This window comes from Ambystoma mexicanum, chromosome 12 (genome assembly GCF_040938575.1).
Source record: "Ambystoma mexicanum isolate Mex_15411 chromosome 12, UKY_AmexF1_1, whole genome shotgun sequence".
Classification (NCBI taxonomy): Eukaryota; Metazoa; Chordata; class Amphibia; order Caudata; family Ambystomatidae; genus Ambystoma; species Ambystoma mexicanum.
The window spans coordinates 881,515,291-881,537,314 of record NC_090936.1 but is presented as its reverse complement, the minus strand read 5'-3'; the positions used below and the strand labels follow the sequence as shown (position 1 = coordinate 881,537,314).

The 22,024-nt window shown below is 47.2% G+C and overlaps 1 protein-coding gene across 3 annotated transcripts in view; it reads left to right on the top strand.

The window, feature by feature from the left end:
• LOC138513069 (uncharacterized) overlaps positions 1–22,024 on the top strand; it is a 1,355,028-nt gene that overhangs the window by 342,066 nt on the left and 990,938 nt on the right. For all 3 annotated transcript variants that reach the window (XM_069627754.1, XM_069627753.1, XM_069627752.1), the window contains exon 4: positions 3,261–3,394. In XM_069627754.1, the coding sequence (XP_069483855.1) occupies positions 3,261–3,394 (134 nt within the window). The remainder of the gene's footprint in view (positions 1–3,260; positions 3,395–22,024) is intronic.

Below are 22,024 nucleotides of genomic sequence, written 5' to 3'. Positions count from 1 at the left end.
GTTGTAGAAACGGCCACCCCTAACTCCATGCAGGTGGAGGAGCTGGAGCTAGCGTCAAAGAACGACGAGTGCTTTGCCGTTCTAAAGACAGCCATGCAACAGGGTGCCTGGAAAACTGTTTTGGAGGCTTTGGACCGCAGAACGTGTGAGGCCAGAGTGGCTCTGGAGCAACTGTGGCGGGTATGCGAAGAACTGACATTTTCGGAGTCGGGGCTCTTACTGAGAGGTGGATGGATCGTGGTGCCCCAGACCAAAATCCCACAGGTTATCGCCCTGGCTCACCATCAAGGAGCCTCCAAGACGAAAGCTCGTCTTCGCCAGAAGGTGTGGTTCCCTGAGCTCGAACGGCGAGTGGAGGAGTTTGTGGCATCATGCGTGTGGTGCCAGGCCGCATCACCGGCCCAGAGGGAGCCGTCCATCGAGACAATGCCGAGAGGGACCAAGACCATGGGAGGGTGGTGCACGCGGACTCGGGTTCCACATCACGGGGCACTCACTTCCTAGTGGTGGTGGACGAGTGGTCTCGATATCCTGAGGTTGAATTCATAGTCGGTCAGCGTTTGACAACGTAGTGATGGCACTGGAGAACATTTTCGCCACTCATGGACTACCCTCTGTTCTGTGTTCCGACAACGGGGCACCGTTCCAAGGCGAGAGCTTCGCTGACCTCATTAGGGACTATGGCATTCAACACAGAAAGGTCACCCCGCTCTGGCCTAGGGCAAACGGGGAGGCAGAGCGCATGATGCGTACACTGAACAAGGTGTTCAGGATCGCCCAAGGGAAGGGAGAGTGCCTACAGAGGGCGCTGTACGTATTTCTGCGGGGATATCGGACCACACCCCATCCATCAACTGGTGTGGCACCTGCTGAGGCCCTATTCCAACGATGCCCGAGAGACCTAATTCCTGAGGTGGGGGTTCGGGAGCCGGCTGTCATTGACAACGAACAGGTGGAGGCGGACCAACTGGCTAGAACGCAGACGGAAAACATCCGGAGAGGGCTGAGACCACCCACTATTGCCCTGGGTGATGAAGTGCTAGTGAAGAATCGCCACCCACAGGGCAAACTCTCCCTCACGTATGAACCTGCTCCCCTGGATGTCGTGGCGGTGAAGGGGTCCATGGTGACCGCCTCTGACGGGACTTCATCAGTGACTAGGAATGCCAGCTTCTTCAAGAGGTTGGGTGAGCCGAGAGTGGACAGCACTGACGACCGAGAGGGCGAAGATGCACTGGACGAGGGTGGGGGTGAGGCCTCCGCCGTGAGCTCTCCCGCCCGGAGCGGACCAGGTCACAGCACCCCGACCAGAGACGTCGGCAGGAGGTTCCCCCTGAGAACACAGGGCGTGGGAAACCTGCCCGTCTCTGACTATGTGACGGACTGAGCCATGGAAAACACCACTGAGGGATCCAGGGTGGCTGTCAATAAATGGGGGTAGTAGGTTTGTATTGTGTGCTGTGAAATGTTTTAGTAGTTAGATTCTCTCCTTTTTAATTGTTGTTGTTATGCAAATGGAGGAGTGTGGCTAGGCCACGGGGGGTGGGGGGCTCACAGAAAGCGGTGTCGGAACACCACTAACCGTGACCGTCTTCCCCTCTACTAAATTAAAATGATCCCGGGCCCATGGCAAGGTGAGCACTGTCTTGGGTCTGGAAGATGTCCCCTGTCCTGCCTAAAACTTGACAAAGGATGCCTGTGTCTTCCTTGCCCCCTCTGCAAGGCACATCAGCTTCCGTATCCCCCCACGCCCCATCTCCCGACCCATCTGCTTGGTAACTCGGTCTCCTGCATCTGTTTGTCTTCAGCCTCCTGCATCCCCAAACTTGTCATTCTCTGGGGTGGCCCACACTTTGTCCCCGCTGAGCTCCCATCGCCCCCCCCCCCCCCAAATCAAAGGTTGAGCCACTAAGCAACATTGTCTAGCAAGTGCTGTGGAGTCTCCAGCTACCATGTCCTTCTGTATTGCCATACTGGTTAGGTCTACCAGTCTTACATCCCAGACACCTACCAGCATCTTCCCTTCAATCTGACATAAAGACTCCTCGCCGCCTGGTTGTTCTGTACCTTCACTTCCACCTCTGGTGGTAGAAAACCCTCCCTTCGTTATCAGCCCTACCTGTTTCGTTCTTGAGCCATTGCCATCTACATCAAACCTGCTACGGGCCACTGGCAACATGGCATATCCTTGCATGCCTAAGAGGCACACTATTGTCTTCTGGGACTTGCTAATTCACGTCTTCATCCTCCGACTCCTCCACCACATCTACCTCAGCCTACAACACACATTCCCATTTCATGCTTTCAGTTCCTTTCTAAGGCCTCAAACGAGACAAAAAAGTCAAGTGGCCAGATGAAACCAATGGATTCACATGAGACTCCACCAATTGGAAAAGGGTTCACTGACACCCAAACTGAAGAGCCTGAACACAGAAAGGATTCCCAGGTTCTCACACAAGAGGCCAGCGTAATTACGAAAGGAAACCGTTTTTCAAAAATCTACATTTTATATACTTTTGGGGTGAAAGTCATGGCATATACAATTGGAAGACGTCCAACAATGTCTACTAGGACAATGTGGGATGATTAAAGGGTTTGGGAAATTGGACAAAATGGGAACAGGGAAAAGGCAGTTTTTATAACTTTTTAGAAGGGGACGGGAGGTTAACAATTGCTCATATAAGGATCAACAAGCACTAAAAACGAATACTTAAAAGGGCCACCAAAGCACTGTAAATGGGGCATAAAGACTGAAGATTAAAGCAATGGCTATGGTGGATGCGCTTGATGGTAGATTGTTGTTTTAGAAGATTTTAATTAATATTTCCAGTGCAAAACTTCTCTTACACACCGGCATTGAATCAAAGGAATCGTTGTGTGGTTTTATAAAGCGAGATGTCGCACTTTCCTTGAGGTTTGGCCTGTAAAAAATGTAACTCCTTTTATAGTGTCTCCTTGGAATAATTTGAAAACCACTTCAATGTGTCTGGGGAAAATGTCATTATCCCAAGTTATGTTCAGTTTCCAATGTACTTTACTCAATGGGTTTGTGTATGAAAACCATAGAGTGGTTACAATAAATAATTCACCTTTGACGTGGTGACATTCTGCTAAAGTTCAGACCAGTAGGCTTCCCCCGAATAACTATTTCCAAATATGTGGTCATGTGAACATTAAAAATGGTTTTACATTTTTTATTTGATTTTCTTTTTAAAAACCACTTCAATGAGAGCTTCTTTTCCTTCTGTCCCCTCCCCTAGTTTTCTGGCTGTGGACCACACTCTGATGTGGGACCTGAAGAATGGAACCTCTGGCTTGCTACTGCTGGATCAAAGCAACACCATTACATTGATGCACAACAACATGTCTAGTGTTTGGGCGTTTAACAGAAATTGTAAGTATTTTGACAAGTGGATTTCCAATGCGCAGAGAAAAAGATTTTTATTTGCCAGATTTATTTTAACTTGCCCTACACACAATCATGAGGGATAATGTTTGTTGGGACGCATTCTATCTTTACTCCTCAGTGCAGTGTGTCAGATCCAAACAGTGGCATAACACAAAATAGAGGGGTCCTCAGCAGTGAGGGGTCTCCTGGAGAACTACTTATTGCAGGCCATTCATGAGGCCCCAAGACGCATGGGGCTCTCCCTACATCACAGGAGCTGTGGGGAAGGTCCATGTGCTTGGACCAAAGCCCAAGTAAAAGGAATAACAAATGGGGAGGACAAAGCAAGGAGAGGGATTATTGTTTGCTCGTGTTAGAGTCCATCTGATTTTCTACGCCTTGTCCCTAAAATGCTGTCTGCATCATCATGTCAAAGGTGGCAGAATTCCGTGAAAAAACACGCTCGTGTTAGAGAATCAATCTAAAGAAGTGTAGGTGTTAATCTCGCTGTATCAGTGCTCGGATTAGGAAAGGCAGGTACTTGGCACACATGAAGACTTTGAAGTTTGTGTTAACTCCATTGTAACGTTGTGAAGCTGGTGTGTTAGTCACGTGTGCACTGTGCAGGGAGGGAGCCAGAAGGCACAGGGAGCAGTGGAAGGTTGATGTTGAGGGAATAAAGATGTAGAACTGTTTCCTGGCTGTCCACGTATTCATTGAGTAGTCCCTCAATCTGGGCAGCAAGGGAACTCTGTGTCTAGGTGGGTGCCGCCCATCTAGCACGCAACACCCATTATTTCTGGACCAGACCAGGCATTGGCAGAATACCGAGGACAGTCTTGTCATTGATTGCAAGCTTGTGTGATGAGCTTTTCGATGGAATGCCATCATTGGACTGTGTGAAGTCCTGATGAGGACCTCATGGAGGTCGAAACACGTGTGCGCTTTGTGCGTCAGATAAACATTGAATCTATGAATATTTGTTCATATGGAGTTTTCACTCAATTATCAATTTCTTGTGATGTGGAACTCCACCAGTGAAAGCAAGCAACTTCCCGTTTGAGACAATGTATTTGATGGTTGTTTCTGGGAGATGAGTGCATGTATATAGATCAAGTGTTCGTTTGTAAAGTGATCCATAATTTGAATCTTAGGTTTCCAAGTGCTTTTTCCCCACGTAGCATCTAAGGATAATCCATGCATAACCTAAAAGTAGAATCAGTGGCGAGACAGATTTTGGTGCCAGGCGGGTGGATAGCTCATGAAGTGGCACCATGATTCTAAATGATTCATAGGTGAGGGCTCACATGTGGTGCATGGTTTCAGTGGAGGGTCCAAATATTTCTACAAATTAGTGTGAACAACCGAGCGTGGCAAGGGAGCCCCAAATAATTGAGGGGATTTTGGGGAGTTACCCCACTTCCCTGACGCATTTAAAATAATGTGCTGAAATTATGCATTTTGCAGCACAATTTTTGAGAACGTCAAATATGCAATTTACAATTTGTTCACTTGGGAAACACATGAAAAAAATTCCTGTAAATTTCATGATTCATGGTGTGGCGAACCAGAAAAAGGACTCGGACACATGACTGACATTTTTATAAGGGATTGTATTAAAAGTGACTAAAACTCTTGGCTTGCCCTATCTGAGTGATGTGCTGTGCCTAAAAACTAAAACTAATGGTGCTCGTCAAAAGAAAACAGTGTTGTGTGTAAATCCTATCCAACCAATCCTACCACTTTGGGGAAAAGTTAGCTATAATAGAGAGGGTGGAGCCATAGCCTTTATCTTGGGCTTCTGCCTGGTCCACTCACCTGGGTAGCTCGTCGTTGGATTCAAGTCTGTCAAAAGATAAAATAGTTCACGGCTTTCCTGTAGAATTACTGGTTCAAACTAAAGTATCCTCCGTATGGTGCCCCCTTTTGTCAGGAAACAAAGGTTTCTTATCCAGAAACTTTCTAAGTTTCCTTTACCAGTCCCCTCTCGAACAATTTCGAGGCTCTTGGGCTCCCTGAAGTCCGATGGCCCTTTGGCAAACTTATTTCCACAAAGGCAGCGTACTTTCCGTAAGGCGTTTGGGCACTCGGGTTTCTCAGGCTCTCGTAACCTTGCTGGCTCTTCCAGTCTTGCTTCCAAGAGTTTGTTTTGCTCTTGTTCTGATTTATAGGTGCTGCTTGCCCATTTCGGGTTTCTTAGGCTCCTGTAGCCTCGTCGGCTCTCCCAGTGTTAATTCAAAGTGTCTGCATCTCTCATCGGTAGGTTCGCCTTGGGAGCGTTCACTTCCCTGTTGCCACTTGTCTTCGCCTTGCCTTTGGGCGTAGATCTCAGGGATCCGAGCTATCTTTAGCGATCTGGTGTCGGCAGCGGTTGCCGGGCGCCAAGCCCACCACAGCTTCCCTGTGGTCGTGCCATCTTAGGTGACAGGTGCTTCCCTATCTCTGCCTCTTCCCCTGACCTTGGCTTCCCGGTCGGACCGGACACCAGCCTACCAGCATCTGGCTAGCATTAGGCTCACACTCAAGCCTAACACAGGCTGTGCGGCAGAACGTGGCTCCACCCCTCCAGGACGTCTCCTCTCCAGAGGCTAGCCTCTGCATAGGAATCGCCCCCCTTGAGTAGGAGTGCCCTCGCCATTCAGTTTCTTAAAGGTCTATGTACATCATCGCGACCAAAGAGATGGTGCTCTGACAAAAACCAGCATTGCCTGGAGCCAAATAGGAGGAGGAAATGTCACTAGTTGGTGGAGTCATAGTTGGAATAAAAACGGCTTTCTCATGTAGGTTGACAATGTAGTCCAGACTGGGAGTCCTTGTCCCAGAGAGACGAGTCACTCCCAGTGAAATCCCACTTGCCAGACCCCTAGGAAGGGTCTTGCGGAGTGGACTCGCTACCCTAGCCTCACAGGGGGTAGCTCCCTTTTGGGAAGAAGGGCCGAATTGATCAGATAGGACAAGCCATTGTGACCAATCTAGTGACTATTTTCAGTGAAGGGGCCAAAATAATCCAAGCGACTAACCATGGCGAGGGAGCCGAAAATGATGAAGGTAAGCGCTGATGTAACGCATTCTCCATTGTGGCAATTGTTCCATGCTCCCAATTGCGATACTGGTATAGGAAATGTATCAAATATATTTTTTATTGATTATGTGTTGATGATTTGTATAATAGGGTCCATTATTTCAGGATTACTCTTTAGTTCTCTCTATCTAGGGTAGGATGAGAATACATTGAGAGCCTTCCTTTGGAATATGAAATAAACTTGTATGTACCAGCCACCCGCGGTGGCTGGTGATTTCTTTTGAATTGGAGGGGTATAATATTTGCCACAAATATGAAAGGACTAATGATAATGATACTATAAGAAAACTTGTCCAAGCTTGCTCTGCTGATATATGCGGTTACCCCCATGTAAGAACATACTCCTCCTGACATTGCCATTTAAAAATGTCATGGCGCAAAAAAACCTGTCCAGTGGCTACACCACTGTAGGGCAGTCTAGCCATGTGATGACACTTATCATGCTTGCGTTATCTAGATGGCAAGTAAAGAATGTCATACCACAGTAAGAGAAGGCTAAACTGGCTGCACACAAATGCCAGTCTGGCCATGTAATGACACTGTGGAATGTGACCATCCACACAGTGGGTGTGCACACACCTGGCCTTTTTTAAATATTTTTTAAAGAAATTGAATGATGAGTGCTCAACCTCCAAAATATGTGTAGGGCTTATCCCCACACATGTTCCTATGCTCACTGCACAACAAACACATAGATTTGTGTACTCTGGGTGGACACAGCCTGCAGGCACCACGCCCCCTGTCCCATTTAGTTGGAATGTGACAGTCAGGAGTACTGGAAGGCATCTTGAGAGTTGGAGATCAAAACCTTCCTCCGGCCAGGCCCAGTCTAATTAACTATCAAAGGCTCTATATACTAATGAGAGTTCATTGAAGCAGCCCTGCGAGAGGCCTGGTCACAGAACTGACAAAGGGCAGGAAACCTCAACATCTTTCTGCTATGCATCTGTGTCAGCCTGAAGTCAGCTCCTGGCGCTTGGTATCAAGGGCAGTGAAATGTTATATCTAGAACTGTTTACAGTAGTCGTCCCCGCAGATGGGTCCCCATTCAGAAGGTATGAGAATGTGGTTTGCCGGCAACCAAGAGTCTGGTCTGGACCGTTGCTTCAGGGAGCCCTGCCGCTTTTAATCTGGAACCACAGAGAGCTCAATTAACCAGAGAGACCATTTGATCCACAGCAGACAGGAAGATGGATGGGAGTTGGTAGCACATGTTTTCACCCCCTTACCTTTCCTGTTGCAAAGCACTCTGCTTATGACCTCATGCATAACGGAAGATTGTTGGTGGGGACCCAGGATTGGTTCATTAAGGTAGGCTTAGCCTCTACCATTCACTGGGGCCCATTTGGCTTTAAAGAGAGTTGAACCCATCTTTTGGCAGATAATCTGAAGACTTAGCAAGGAGTAATCGGGACTAATTTGCACCCTAGCTGAAGATGCAGTCTGCCTTACAGCTTCTGCCATTGAAGGAAGACCAGGATTTCCAAAGAGGGAAGCAAGATCTCTCTGCTAAACATCTCCCAGTGAACAGAGGGAGATGCTGAATCCAGAGGACCCTACAGCAGCTCCAGAACGGGTACCCAGCCATCACACGGCATGCCCTGCTAGGCTCTGCAAGCAAGCTTCCTAGGTGGAAAGTGCCAGAGTCTCTCTGATCCAAAAGAAGGACTGGGAAGTTTCCTTCAACAGACTCCTCATCTTTGAGCTATCCGCCTTAAAGGACGACATAAGCCCAGTGAAGAAGCTAGGAGTATACCGACGAGCATCAACCAGAGTGCGCCTTAAGGACATTTTATCGAGGCATTCTGGCACCTCAAGCTGCAACCGACTGCACCCCTGACTGTTATGCCACAGTCGCTCATGCCGTCTGAGAAACCTCGACCCCTGCTTCAGACCCACCAACCACCACTGAGACAATAATTCCTGACCCGAGCCGCCATGTAGGCCAGCCTGCAGCCATCCGCCCAGCCTCGCTCGCCAAACTGCCTGCCGCAGCTGTCTCCCATCTGAGGGTTCATAGCGCTACATAAATGTCAAATTATTATTATTATTATTATTATTATCTTTAACTCTGTTGCAGAAGCTGCAAAGCACCCTTAAACTGTTTTGACCCTGTTGAGCATCAAGAACCTCTACAAGCACAATTAACTTTGTGGTTCTGTCTCCCTGGTCCTTCTCCGAAGGCCTCTAGTGACATTTTACTAGCCATTGCTCCCTTTGTGCTGAAACCAACTATCCTTGAACATTGTGATTAATTACTTACTGACTAGCCTCCTGTCGGTATCCAGAGTGCAGCCCCTTTCCTTCTTGAAACTCTGTTCTCTGTATTCCTTTACAGGGTGGGTTGTACTTTGTAGTGTGTTAGAACTTTGTGTTGTGATAATAAAGTAGATATGTTGTACAACCTTGACTGGACAGTCATTTTTATCATTGGGTAATTGTATTTTCACTTTGTTGCAACTAACCAACGATACACGAACTTGCAGAGATAAGCCTGCTGTTCCGTCCATGTTACCAAAATTGGACAAGGTTTATAATTTACTTTTGTTTCGAATCTGTTCGGATCACTTCTGGTGCCTTGGAAGTTGATTCGTCGTAGATATTCATTGAGCTGGGTTTGCCCAAATATGCCGTTTACTTTAGTTTATAAATTTACACCACGCACATATGGATCCAAAGGCTTATTGGCTCAGACACACAAAAACATAACCTAAGGAATGCAGGTGGTATACGGGGGTTTAACTGACAGACTAGAATTTGCTGAGACTAACTGAAGAGCAGGGTCTTCAATTTTTTTTAAACGTTTCGATGACACTTAAAAAAAGTCAGATGGAATAGCATTCCAGGCTATAGGGGCTGCAGCGAAAAAGCACACTTCTTAACTTGTGAAAGCGTGCACCTGGGCTCCCTCAGCTGATCGTTTGATCTGAGCATTCTGGCATTAGGTTTTATAAGCAATGTCTCGCTCTGATATGCAGGACCTGTGCCTGTTAGTTAATTATGTGCTATAACAAGAAGACGAAACTTGATCCTTGCTTCTATCGGTAACCAATGTAATTCTCTTTGTGCTTTGGTTACATGGTCCCTCCTTCCAAGTCAGCAATCGCTGTCACAACGCTATTTTGTATAACCTGAAGACAGGCAAACTGTCTTCTTATTGCCAGCTAATAGGCTGCTACAATAGTCGATCTTGAAGCCTATAAGGGCTTTGCTATTGTCTCACAATTGATCTTTGAGATGTAGGGGAAAATTTGAGCCAACAGCTTTATATAATATGCTGAGGAAGTAACCAGACTGCCCACTTAGGCATTGATGTTTAGATTTTGGTCCAGGTAAATTCCCAATGTTTTTACCTTCTTTTTTTGTTTCAAAGTCACAGCTTGACACTTTGAACGTCTTCTAGTCTGCTCCAAGCGTTTTAATTATTTTTGCTGTACCCACCACCACCACCATCAATTTCGTCTTTTCTTTATTTAAGGCGAGGCCATTCTCCACCATCCAAATGTGAATAGTGTCATAGACCTTATTCAACCTTTTTGATTCCTGCTCCTAATCGGCAGAGAGAGAGGGATGACCGTGTGTCGTCTGCATAGTTTGTAAAGTCTGTGCCTTTTTTCATCCAGTATCTCAAACAGTGGGACAGTAAAGTTATTATAGAGGGAGGGTCATGGGCACGCTCCTCGTGGTATTCCAAACTGCAGTACAAATGGTGCTGTATCACTACATACCCTGTACAATCTATTTCTTTGAAAGGATTCTAACCAAGCTGCAGCCGCGTCCAAAAAATGCTACATCCTCCGGCAACCTGGTGAGAAGTTAGGCATGGTCCACCAGGTTGAAGGCCCCGCATAGATCCAACAGCCTCAGGACAGCTATCTGTGCCTTCTCCATACCACCTAGGCTGTTCGATTTTAAACCCAATAGTGCTGTGACCCTGTCTAAAACCAGATTGCCTTTTGTGTAACACTTTATGATTGTTTAAAATACTCTCAAATCTGTAGATATGCCACACAATCTAAAATCTTTAACAAGAAGGGAGTGTTGGTGATAGGCCTATATTTAGTTGTTTTGAGAGGGCACAGACAAGTCTTTTTCAACAGGGTAATGCATGCACTCTTATTCCACTCTAGAACATGACTTTCTGCAAAAGAAGCATTAACAAATGTGGTCAATGTTCCGATCAGCATGGGGGTACATTTCTGCTGGGCATGGATCCCCCTTACAGTGTAGGTTTCAATTTGTCAATAATACCCAACAATTCTGTCTCTGTGACTGAGCGAAAGTTAAATTGAGGCTCCACTGTCTGTGTATAGTACTTCTAGCCACTGGCTCAGCATAATCCTTCAGTTTCCTGTTTACTTCAGTATTTTGTTTTATCCTATCAAGCTTGCTCATCATGGCCTCTTGAATGGACACCATTCTACGTTTTTTATGGGCCCGTCCCACATGCCTGGACATGGATCTTCTAGTTCTTCCAAGATTTTAAAAAGTTCTTTAGTTTCATGTTGTGCCTCTTGAATTCTGTGATCAAACATGATTTTCTTAACCTTAATAATGACAGATTTAAAAACGTTGGGTGCTTTGATATAATGCTCCCTATCATTTTCATCCCTGAAATGTTTCCACAAATAAAACATTTATTTTTAATAATTTTCAATTGGTGTAAACCAACTATTCTCATTCCTAGCAGGTACCAGTCTAGTTCTCAATGGTGCCAGGGCATTCACTGCTTTCTGTGTTTCCTGGACAGCTTTACCTATGTCATAAGCTGTGACCAGACTCTCCGCCCTCACTTCTAAAGGTAATAACCATTCCTTCATAGCTTCAAGTGATAGTTTCCTCATATTTCTGGAGGTTTTCGTGTGTTTTACTGGTATCGGGTTTCTTATCTGCTGCTTACACGATACCTTCAAATCAATAGTGATCGGACCTGGACATGGGCATATTGTAATGTCATAGTATCCACATTGTGTGTGTCATGATGCCCGCTCCCGGGGAGCCGGTTCAAGCCCTGCGTCCCCGAAAGCAGACATCCAGTCCCCAAGGAAGGACCCAACAACCCCATATAGGGGCCCTTTGGACAGTGTCCTGGCGCCTATGGCGCCAGGCTCATTATGGGAGTGCTTGGGTGCACTTACCTGATGCAGACCATGCTGCAGGATCCCGGCCTCCTTGAGGCCTGAAAGGAACTACTTTACCTGTGGGACTAATTTAACATCCGGGCGTGGTCGGGGAAGGATACATACCTGGAACTTCTTCCAAGGCTATTTAAACCCCACCCGAACAGCCACACGTGCTTCGCGTTGTTCTGCATCTAGCAGCTGGACGCTCACCGTGTCTGCTCCTGCATCCTGACTTCTGCCACGCCTGCCAGCATCCTGGATCACCTGCAAAGGAAGAGAAGAAAACAGAAAAAGGAAAAGTCCTTACCTGCTAAATCCGCATCCCGGAGACATCTCGCCGACAATCCTGAAAAGGAAGACTTTTATTTAAAAGCTCATCGCGTCGATCGCTGCAGCGCCGCATTCCACTCACCTTTACAGGGCGCCTCCATGTTCAGCAGCGATCATCCGGATTCGCAGTCACGCCCCAGCGCCTAGGGAGAAAAAGACCAGAACAAAAGGTGAGAGAGAGAAGGGAATAAGGAAAGCTAAATCTCCATGTTAAGACTTACCTGTTGATTCATTCCCTCTTCATTTCGGGTCCGCGCCGCATCCTGGCATTTCCGGACCCCGGACCCCGGACCCTAAGGGGAAAAAGAGACATCAGCGTTAATGAGCGAATGAAAAGACATTACCAAAAAACGCTCATTAAAGACTTACCTGATTTCTACAAGGATTTCACCTCTCATCTCGGGTCGGTGCCTGTTCCCCGGCATTTCGTACCCCGGCCCCTATGGGGAAAAAGACACTAGCATTAGTACATTAATGCATGGACACAAGGGGAACCGCTTATCAAAAAACTTACCTGGAAGCCAAGCAAGTTTGGTTCTCACCAATCCGAAAATCCAGTGAAGTAACTGGATACCAACGCGCCCCCTGCATCAGAAGCAGAATGGAGAGCTCGTCCTTCCAGACCCTAAGGTGAGACGCTACGAGGAATCACAGAAGGGTTTCGAGGAGGGTGAGAGGGGAAAATGGGAGGCCGATTGCATTACCCCGCAGACAGTTAATACCCTATTTTCGCCTAAAGAAGGATACTTCTGCGAGCCAGACAAGCCAGATTTGGGGGCCCGGTCCAGTCCGTCTTCCGAACCCTGCGCATCACCTTAGAAGAGGTCACAGCAGCGTGAACCAGGCCAGCGCTTCTGTGGGAGTCAGGTGAGCGTTACAGTGTGTGGCCACCCAGTCCAAAGTATTTCCTTTAGAATGTGTTGGTAATTTTACCAACTGCACAAAACCTAGGTTGCTAACACTTATTTATTCATCATTTGTAGAGCGCACAAAACCCGAAGGCCTCTAGGCACTGGTTACACAAAGCGCAGTTGGGTTTTACTTGGAGCAGATTTGATGTTAGTACAGGTACAGTAGCAGTTGCATGAGCTGAAAGGCATATAGGCACTGGTTACAGAGGCACAGTTTAGTTCAACTAAGAGCAGTAACAGTTAGTACAAGTACATTTTCAATTGCTTGAAATCTGTTGGATTGACTACACTGAAAAAAGGCTGGGGGAGGTTATGCATCTCGTGAGAAGAGCCAAGTTCAAGCACAAGTTGTTCAGCAAGACTGCTATGATAATGACATCTATATTTATGCCTGGATTCCAAGCATTAGTGTATGCCAAATGGTTGCGGATCACCAGATGGAAGCTGTTAAAGACAATCCATGCCACTATAAAAGGATTTAACGCCATAAAGGAAGAGTTGAGGGTCCTAAGGTTAATGACCCTCTAGAACAGGTATGTCCTTGACATGATTACAGCAATGGAAGGAGGTGTTTGCACCAGGGTCGGGCCTTCTTGCTGTACTGTCATACCATCCCATGACAGTGAGAACTGGACTCTGACAGATGCTATAACTGTGACAGAACTACACATGAAAATGGAGGAGGAGACCGAGGCTATTGGAGATGACAATTGGTTCTCATTTCTGTTTGCATGGATCCCGACTGGATGGAAAATGTGTCCAAATTCCTTGGAGCAATATTGGTGATACTGTTCGGATTCTGTGTTAGAAGGGTAGTAATTGGACAATGCCACACAACAGCAAAGAAAGCAGTGGGAATGAAGATCATGATCGATGTGAAGGATGAAACCAAAGACAACGTACAAACTGAAAGTGCCATTAGAAACCACATAAAAGCAAGTATTTTGGCACATGCAGGAACTTAATTCCTGTACTCAAGAGATCATAAGAACTATATGGGATGTTGGGTCTTCTGTACCCCAAGGGGAGAATGCATTTGCATGCCCTGGAGTGTGGATGAACCCATCAGAAACGCAGGCACCCTGAAAGGGGGGGGGGGTGACTAAGAGATGGATGCCAAAGAAACCCTTGTTCAAGAGAAGATTCAAAGAAGCAGGAATACTTGAGGAGGTGGTCGAGGACAAAGAGGGTATATCATTGTATTTCATGTGGAAATCGCCAATAATTAGTGTATGTTCATTGTAACTTCCCTGTTTTAGATAATTGCTAATACAACAGCAACTTCCCATCTTCTTGAGTTTGTTCAGTTATTTGGACTCCAAATGATTCTGGTGTAAACCCATCCAGTAATAGATGCACCTTTCCAAGAGCCATATGCTCACTCCCAAAACTGTGGCCTTTGCACTGTCATGATGCCTACCCCCGGGGACCCAGACCAAGTCCAGCAACCCCGGAAGCAGGCATCAAGTTACCCCAAGCAAGCCCAACAACCCCTGCTAGGGGCTATTTGGGTGCAGTCCTGGCGCCATAGGCGCCAGGCTCGTAGATTAAAACTTACCTGATGCAGACCATGCTGCAAGAGCTCCAAGCCAAACGAGGCTTGGAAGGGACTATTTTACCTAGGGACTATTTTTTACTCGGGTGGGGCTGGGGAGGAATACTTGCCTGGGACTACTTTGGAGGCTATTTAAAGCACGCCCGAAGAGCAGCACACGCTTCGCGTTATTCTGCATCCAGCAGCGTAACGCTCACCGTGCCTGCAAGTCTGCATCCAGTCTTCTGCAACGCCCGCCTCAAGTTTGGAGCTCCTAGAAAAAGGGAGAAAGAAGGAGAAAAGGTTAGAACAAGAGCAATACCTTTTTGATCCTTACCTGAATTCCCGATCCATCGCGCCTTCGAGCTGGAAGAAAGAAGTTATTTTATGCGCGTCGCCTCACCTGCTGCAGCGCCGTGCTGAACTCGCTGGCCTTCGCAGCATCTTCACATGTCACCGCATCCTCCTGCATGTTACCGCTGCACTCTGGCACCTAAGGAGAAGACGAGAACAGCAAGTTGAGCCAAGGGAATACACAGAGGAATACCCCCCATAGACTTACCTGATTTTACCACCGGGGGTACTATTCTTCTTCACGGGTCGGCGCAGCTTCCACTGCATCCTAGCCGAACCCCGCCCCCTAAGGGGAAACAAAAGGACAGCAAGGTGAAACAAGGGACTAACAAGGGGAACCCTCCTCACCACAAAAGACTTACCTGATTTTACCACCGGAGGCATTATTCCCCGAGACTTCATGCTTTCTCTCAGCGCCTGAATAAGGGAGAAAGCAACAGGTTACATATGGACCTTATTTCATCGAACTGTGTTGGATAATACAAATCCTTACCAGAACATTACCGGTTGCCACGAGGAACTCTTCAGTAGGGTCAAGCTGCAACCTGCAAGGAATTGGACAAGAGTGAAAGTCAGGCATTTGAACTCTTACGAACCACATACTTACGGCGTCTTGCTGAGAATATCGTAGTCAATATTGTCTTGGAACTCACCAATTCCGTCGAGCCATTGAAGCAACTGGTTATCTACGCGCCCCTGCGCTCAATGCAGGATGGAGAGCTTATCTTTTCAAATCTTCAGGTGAGACTATAAGAGGGAGCTCCCAAGGTGATAAGTGGGGAGAACAGCGGGGCGGGGGGGAGATTTACGCTCAACTCCACGGGTGGTTAATCCCCTTTCTCCACTTGCAGAAGAATATTCCTACGGGCCAAGCAAACGAAGCTAGGTGGGCCAGTCCAGTCCGTCATCTCGGCCCTACGCGTCACATTGGTGAAGACCGCAGCAGTCCAGTCCAGATCGAGGTGAGCGTAACATGCACTCCCCTTCCTGGCCCCAGCATCAGTTTCTTCCAGTTCTCGCTGGCTTCCTGGTTTCCCCAACAGGATCACCCTCGGCTGCCTCGTACTGCACAGAATTTCTCAGTCTGCAGGCCTCCGTGTTGGTCTCTCCCTGTTCTCTCCAACTCCACCTTTTATACATCTGCAACCATTTAAAAGGTTGCAGGTGTGAGTCTTTAGGCTCCATTGCCTGACCACAATTAGTGAAGTAATCTGGGCATGCCTGACCCTTACACCAGTCTGTCGGCCTCTTTTTTTCTTTTTTTCTTTTTTTTGGGTCCCAGTACTAGAATGGTGAAAGGATCTGTTAGTGTGCATTACTTATTACTTATTCACCTCTTCTTTATTCCAGTACTATAGTGGAATTGAAGGGAGAGGTATTATAACAGCCTATATAGGCAGGGGAAGGTGGAGTGTTAATTTTCTCTATTGGAAAAGGCGGTTACCATGTCTTGTCTGTGGATATCCTCCTCCCCTGACCCCACACCATCCCCAAGGACCCTCCACCCAGGTGATCCTCCCTCGCATAGTCACCCCCCAGGGTCAGGATCCAAAAGTGATAGCCTGTCCCTGGCCCCTGAGAAGAGGATCCAAGGGGGGTAGGTGTGAGGAAACCCTCCAGTTTCTCATAGTAAATAAATTGGGCCCTATATCAGTACTTAACACTGCATGCTATCCCAAGAACATGATGGCTGGTTAAACCTCCTATGAATCTGTGTGTATATATGACATGCCCCTTTCGGCTGCAGGGAGTTTATCTTTTTATTTTTTTGTTTCATGGGCATTTCATCCTCAAATGCTACTGTAGTACTGGTGTGTTATGACAACAGGATGATACACAATGATAGTGCAAAAGCTAAAACCAACTTGGAAATGGTCAAAATGACCTACAAGGTCTATGCTGCCAGTTCTTGCAAACTTGCACCAACATTACCACCAGGTGATCATGTATGGCCTACCACAACTTGCCTGTGGAAATGGCACCATTGCTGTGCCGGCCATTTTCCTGAAGCTCACCTTGTGTGAGCAATGGTTGTGAAACTGACATTATGACCCTCCTTGCAAGTCCATCCAGTTTTTTGCATTTTGTTAGAAAAGTCAGTGCATCCTAAAAGATTACCCTTTCCTGCTACCCTGCCTACAGTTCATTTTTGGGGGAAATAGAGTATGAGGTTAAGAACATCCTGGGCTCAGAAGGTGCAGGGAACTGACCAGGAGACTGATTATAGGGGACCACAGGTTCCTGCGTAACGGTTTGGAAAACCCAGATGGGAGGAAGATCCATGGGGATGGGGTGGAGGGGAACTGTCATGACCCACAAGAGCAGTAACAATACTTGTTTAGACGCACTTCATACTGCCTCTACCAAGACTCGACCACTTGCCACAATGTGCTAGGCGTTCATAACCATCACTGTTATGATTGAGGATGCCCCTCTGACTGGTGGTATCCAAAACGTATTAAAGTACCAACTTACCTATGTGGGTCTTCTCTTCCTTGTGTCTCGGCTCCAAAGTGTTCCTACACTATCTGAGCCCCACAACAATCACAACCAACCCATTAAGCCACATCTCTGCATGCACTCTGGACTCTCACCTCAAGGGAAGTTATATTGTTACCCCACAGCAGACTGAGATAGTTAAATGGGGATTTGGCTTGGCGGGTGCTTAATAAGAGCCAAAGACGCAAGCAGCAATGGTTGATTACATCTCCCAGAAACCTGCAGGAATATGGAAGCCATGTTGGACTTCACACTGACCTGCAGCTAAAAAGAAAAACCTAATGTTAGTAACTTGACGTTTCTGCGAGCATTCAAGAATATTTGGATAGGTCTTTACTACTTCCATGAGCAGCTGAGCAAAGGATATTTAGCACTTCAGTTGTGTTGAAACATTTGATTAGATTATAGCCTGGTTCAATCCTGTTCAATCTCCCCTCCCCATTTCCAACATGTACTGGGACGAAGAAGAAGCAATCGAGAGTAGTGAAAATTACCCATAAACCTAACCGTGGGAAACAGGGAGAAGCCTACCTCATTACACCACTAGGCTGTCCCACTAATAGTCAGGTGATTCACCTTACCCATTCACACCTGACTCCACTTGCCCCTCAGGGTATAAAAGGTGGGGTTCTGCCAGGAAAGATGAGCGAGCTGGGGTTGGTGGTTGGAATATGGAGGCTGCAGCATGAGAAACCTGGGAAGTCCGGAGGAGAACGGGACGCAGATATTCTGACCCCTTGTGGCTGGTCGGTTGCAGCGTGGCGAGGGAGCACTGTGTACATGGAGCCAGTGTGAGGTAAGTTGCAATTTATTGGCCGTATCCAGGCCAGCGCTTGTTCCCCTGGGACGCGTGCCAGTCCCAGGGGTATCTGAGAAAGAGGTGGTGAGAGAAAAGGGGGTGCGAGCAACCCAAAAAACAGTGCACTTGAAAGTCAAAGGAAGTAAAGAGGGTGAAAGCGACCCGAAAGCAGAAGAGCGGGTGCGAGCGACCCAAAAGTAAGAAAAGAAGGTGCAAGGCTGCACCGCAAAGTGGAAAGAGCACGATAAAGCAAGAGGAGTGTGCAAGAAGCACAGTAAAGAGAAATAAGGTGCAGGAGTGCACTGCACAGTGGAAATAAAAAGAAGTGAAACAAGATACAAGAAAAGATACAAAGTAAGAAGAGGGGTTAGAAGTCGGTGGTCGTGCACAGGTGGAGCAAAATCTAGGCGTTTTTGAATCTGCCCCATGGAAGAAACTGAACTTTGTTTTTTAAGACCAGAGGGGCCTAAGCTTGGGTAAGGGAACTCGGAGGACCACACAGAGATTTTTAGCTTTTGTAGGAGAGGCCTACCTTGGGAAAGGGAACCCTGGGTGGCCTGACCAGAACTGTCTTTTTGAAGTTTGCAACTGGAAGGAAATGAGGTTGGGGAAGGGGACCCCCAGGCAACTCAAAGACTTTGAACTTTATTTGCTGCAAGAGCCCTACGTGGATGTTACCAAGGGCAACCCCGTTAGTCTTTTTTTTAAACTGGCAGAATTGCACCTGATGGTAAGGCCAACTGAAACCAATAGTGATTTACATTTCTTTTTCAGACCCCATTTTTCTTTAAGAAGAGCCCACAATACATTTTGTCTAAGAGTGAGGGCAAGCATAGGTTGTGACACAGATTTTGGTTTTGGATTTCTGGACATAGACGGCCCTTAGAAACATCAGTTGATGGAACAACCCCCTTATTAGGGCCAGTTAGGCATTACACCAACCCAAGAAAGTTGTTCAATAAAGGTTTTCGAACTGTTGCTTTTGAGTCTGTTTCTCTCTTAATACCATACTTGTCTCTCCCTGTTGAGACATAAAAAGTATTGGAACACCCTCTGGAGAACTCTGAATCGCTACTAAACATTTTTGGAGGCTAGTGCTGGTCACAACTCCCTGGAAGGAACTTTTTAGAAAGGCTTGTAGTTAACACTATTATATCTAGAGATGTAAAGAGAATTCCCAAAGGTGCATCCCTGAGCTATGGAGACCACGATTAATGTATGGACATTATTTTTTTTGAAATTGAAATGTGTTTTAGTTCTTGCAAATTTTTCACATGTTCATAACAATCGTCCAATATGAATAAAACATAAATTTGTAATTGGCACATAATACTACATAACACCAGTTTTATCAATAAGCTGCATATTACCCAAATGATATGGATCCTGGTAATGGTAATGTTTATTTGTAAAGCATCTATACACAAAGCAAGTGTTTCAAAGCGCTCAAGGAGGGAGTGAACAAGGGGAAAAAAACAATTCGTTCAGAGCCCTTGAAATTCTGAGACGATACAAGTCTGCAAAGACATAGTAAGTGCGTAAAATACAATTAAGAGTAGTGATAACGCCAAATATGTCTGACGACAATTCTGCAGTGTTCCCAAGTGCATTATGGCGCCACCACGCAGGGAGGGAAGACGAGGGGAAAGCAGACTGGAGATCTTCAAGTATGGTACATTCGGATCGCTTAAGTGTAGCAGACATTTCAGGGGAGGGGAGAGGGAGCTGGGGGCGGGGTGCAAGTGCAGGGGGGGTCCAAGTGCACCCAGTTGGTGTAGGCTGGTGTGAGTGCAGAGAGATGCCACTCTCTAGGGTCATAGACCAAGTGCAGTTATGAGGCAAGTGCAAGGCCAGGAGGCAAGTGTGAGAGGACTGTCTGGGGTGCCCGGGACCTGTGAGATTGAGGTAGACCAGGGGGCCAGTCAGCAAGCTGTACAGATAAGGAAGGAGAGAGAGATAGAGCAGAGAGATGGGTCAGCAGGGTACAGGGAGGGAGAAGGAAGAGAAGAAGAATGTCTTTAAAAAGTTTCCGGATCTTAAGGAGATCAGACTCAAGACGGAGGGCATCGGGGAGGCTATTCTAGAGGGAGGCCCCTGCTGAGGAGAGAGATCTCCCTCCAAATCTCTGCTTGGAGAACCAGCTCACTCGCAGAAGTTTGGAGGTAGAGGAGCAGAGGGCTCAGGAAGGACAGTATTTAAGTAGGCATTGTTGCAGATGGGTATGTCCCTGGCCCCAGAAAGCCTTCTTTGTAATGCAGAGGGTCTTGAACTTGACCCTTACAGCCACGGGGAGTCAGTGGAGGGATTTCAGTGCTGGAGAGATGCGGTCCCTGGGCTTGAGGCCAAGGATAAGTCTTGCGGTTCTGTTCTGGATGGGTTGTAGAGGGCGCAGTGCAGCAGCTTGGAGGTTAAGAATGAGGTAGTTGCAGTTGTCCAGCCTTCAGAGAACCAGGGCTCTGGAGAAAGCAAGCTGCTGGGGGAAGGTGAGAAACGTAAGAGTACCTCTGAGGAGGTGTAGCTGGTAGTTGGAATTCTTAGAGATGTCCGAAATGTGAGGGGAGAAGGAGAGAGTGGAGACGAAGATGACCCCAATGTTTTGTGCCTCTCAGGTGGGTGCAGCGCAGGGCCAACGGAGACCGGCCAGAGTGAGAGTGGGAAAGCGGGAGCAGGAGTCCCAATACGCACAATCTCAGTCTTACTGGCATTGAGGCAGAGGTCGTTAGCAGCACACCAGGACTGAATTGCGGCCAGACAGTCCGATATGAGAGAGGTAGAGGAGGTGGCTGAGCGTAGTGTCTCTTCGGCATAACACGAAGTTGGAGATGATGTTGGCAATAGCACAGACTTTTAAGAACCAGGGGGATAGGTTAGAGCCCTGGGGAACGCCACAGGTTGAGTGAGTGATAGTAGAGAGGAAGAACCCAACTTCCACTTGGGATGGGCAGTCGAAAAGGAAGGTTAACCATGCCAGAGCCTGACCTGTGATTCCCAGGGTGTCACGGAGACGTGCGATCAGGGTGTTGTGGTTAACCCTGATGAAGGCAGAGGAGAGGTCAAGATGAATGAGGACAGAGGGAGTGTTGGCGTAGAGATTAGATAGCAGGTTTTCACGGTTGTTCAGGAGAGCAGTTGCCATGCCTCTGGAAGCTATAATGCCAGACTGATGGTTGTGGAGGCAACCAACCGATTCAGTGTGGAGGGTGAGCTGTGAGCTAGCAAGCTTCTCCAGGATTTTGCCCAGGAATGTGGTGATAGAGATAGGGCGGTAGCTTGCCGGATGGAGGGGTCGGCAGAGGGTTTCTTAAGCAGAGGGTGCACAAGGGAGTGCTTAAGAGAAGTTGGACAAACTCCAGTGGCAAAGGAGATTGCAGAGATCAGCCAAGGCTGGAGCGAGAGTCCATGTTGTCCTTGATGGTTTTTGAGGGGCGGGGGTCCACCTGTTTGGATGAAGCCTTCATGGACCGGACTTGTCTGGCAACCTCATCGTTTTCTCCTGCCTTTTTCTTGCCTATTACACGAAGAGGAACACAAACATTGGCCTATGTAATTCTGAGGTGCGTTTGCAGTTTCAAATGTTAGTTTACTATGGTTATGCTTTTTGTTGTACCATGCACTGCTGCCATATGTATGGTCTTCAGGTGCTCTGGCAGATCTGAAAGAGAGGGTGAGGTTAGTGGGGAGGGAGGAAAATGCAAGAAAGCTTTTCTGTTCCGCTATGCATGCATCAGTGCAAGTACCCCAAGTTTTGCGTGACGGTCTGTTTTTAGGTGTTAAGATCGTGGAGTCATGTGTCCAGAAGGTAGCCTTTTGTATCTGTGATGGATTGGCTAGAACTCGTATGTTAATTGCGTGTAGAGGTGAAGCGTTCTCTTTATCTATTGGGAGGATTATTTAACTTGTGTGTGTGAACGGCTGTTTGCATGCTGTGATGATTCATTAGGGGTCATCACTTCTCTGCAGGGGGAGCCCCTTCCCATGAGGCTATGGAGGCGATACTACTATCC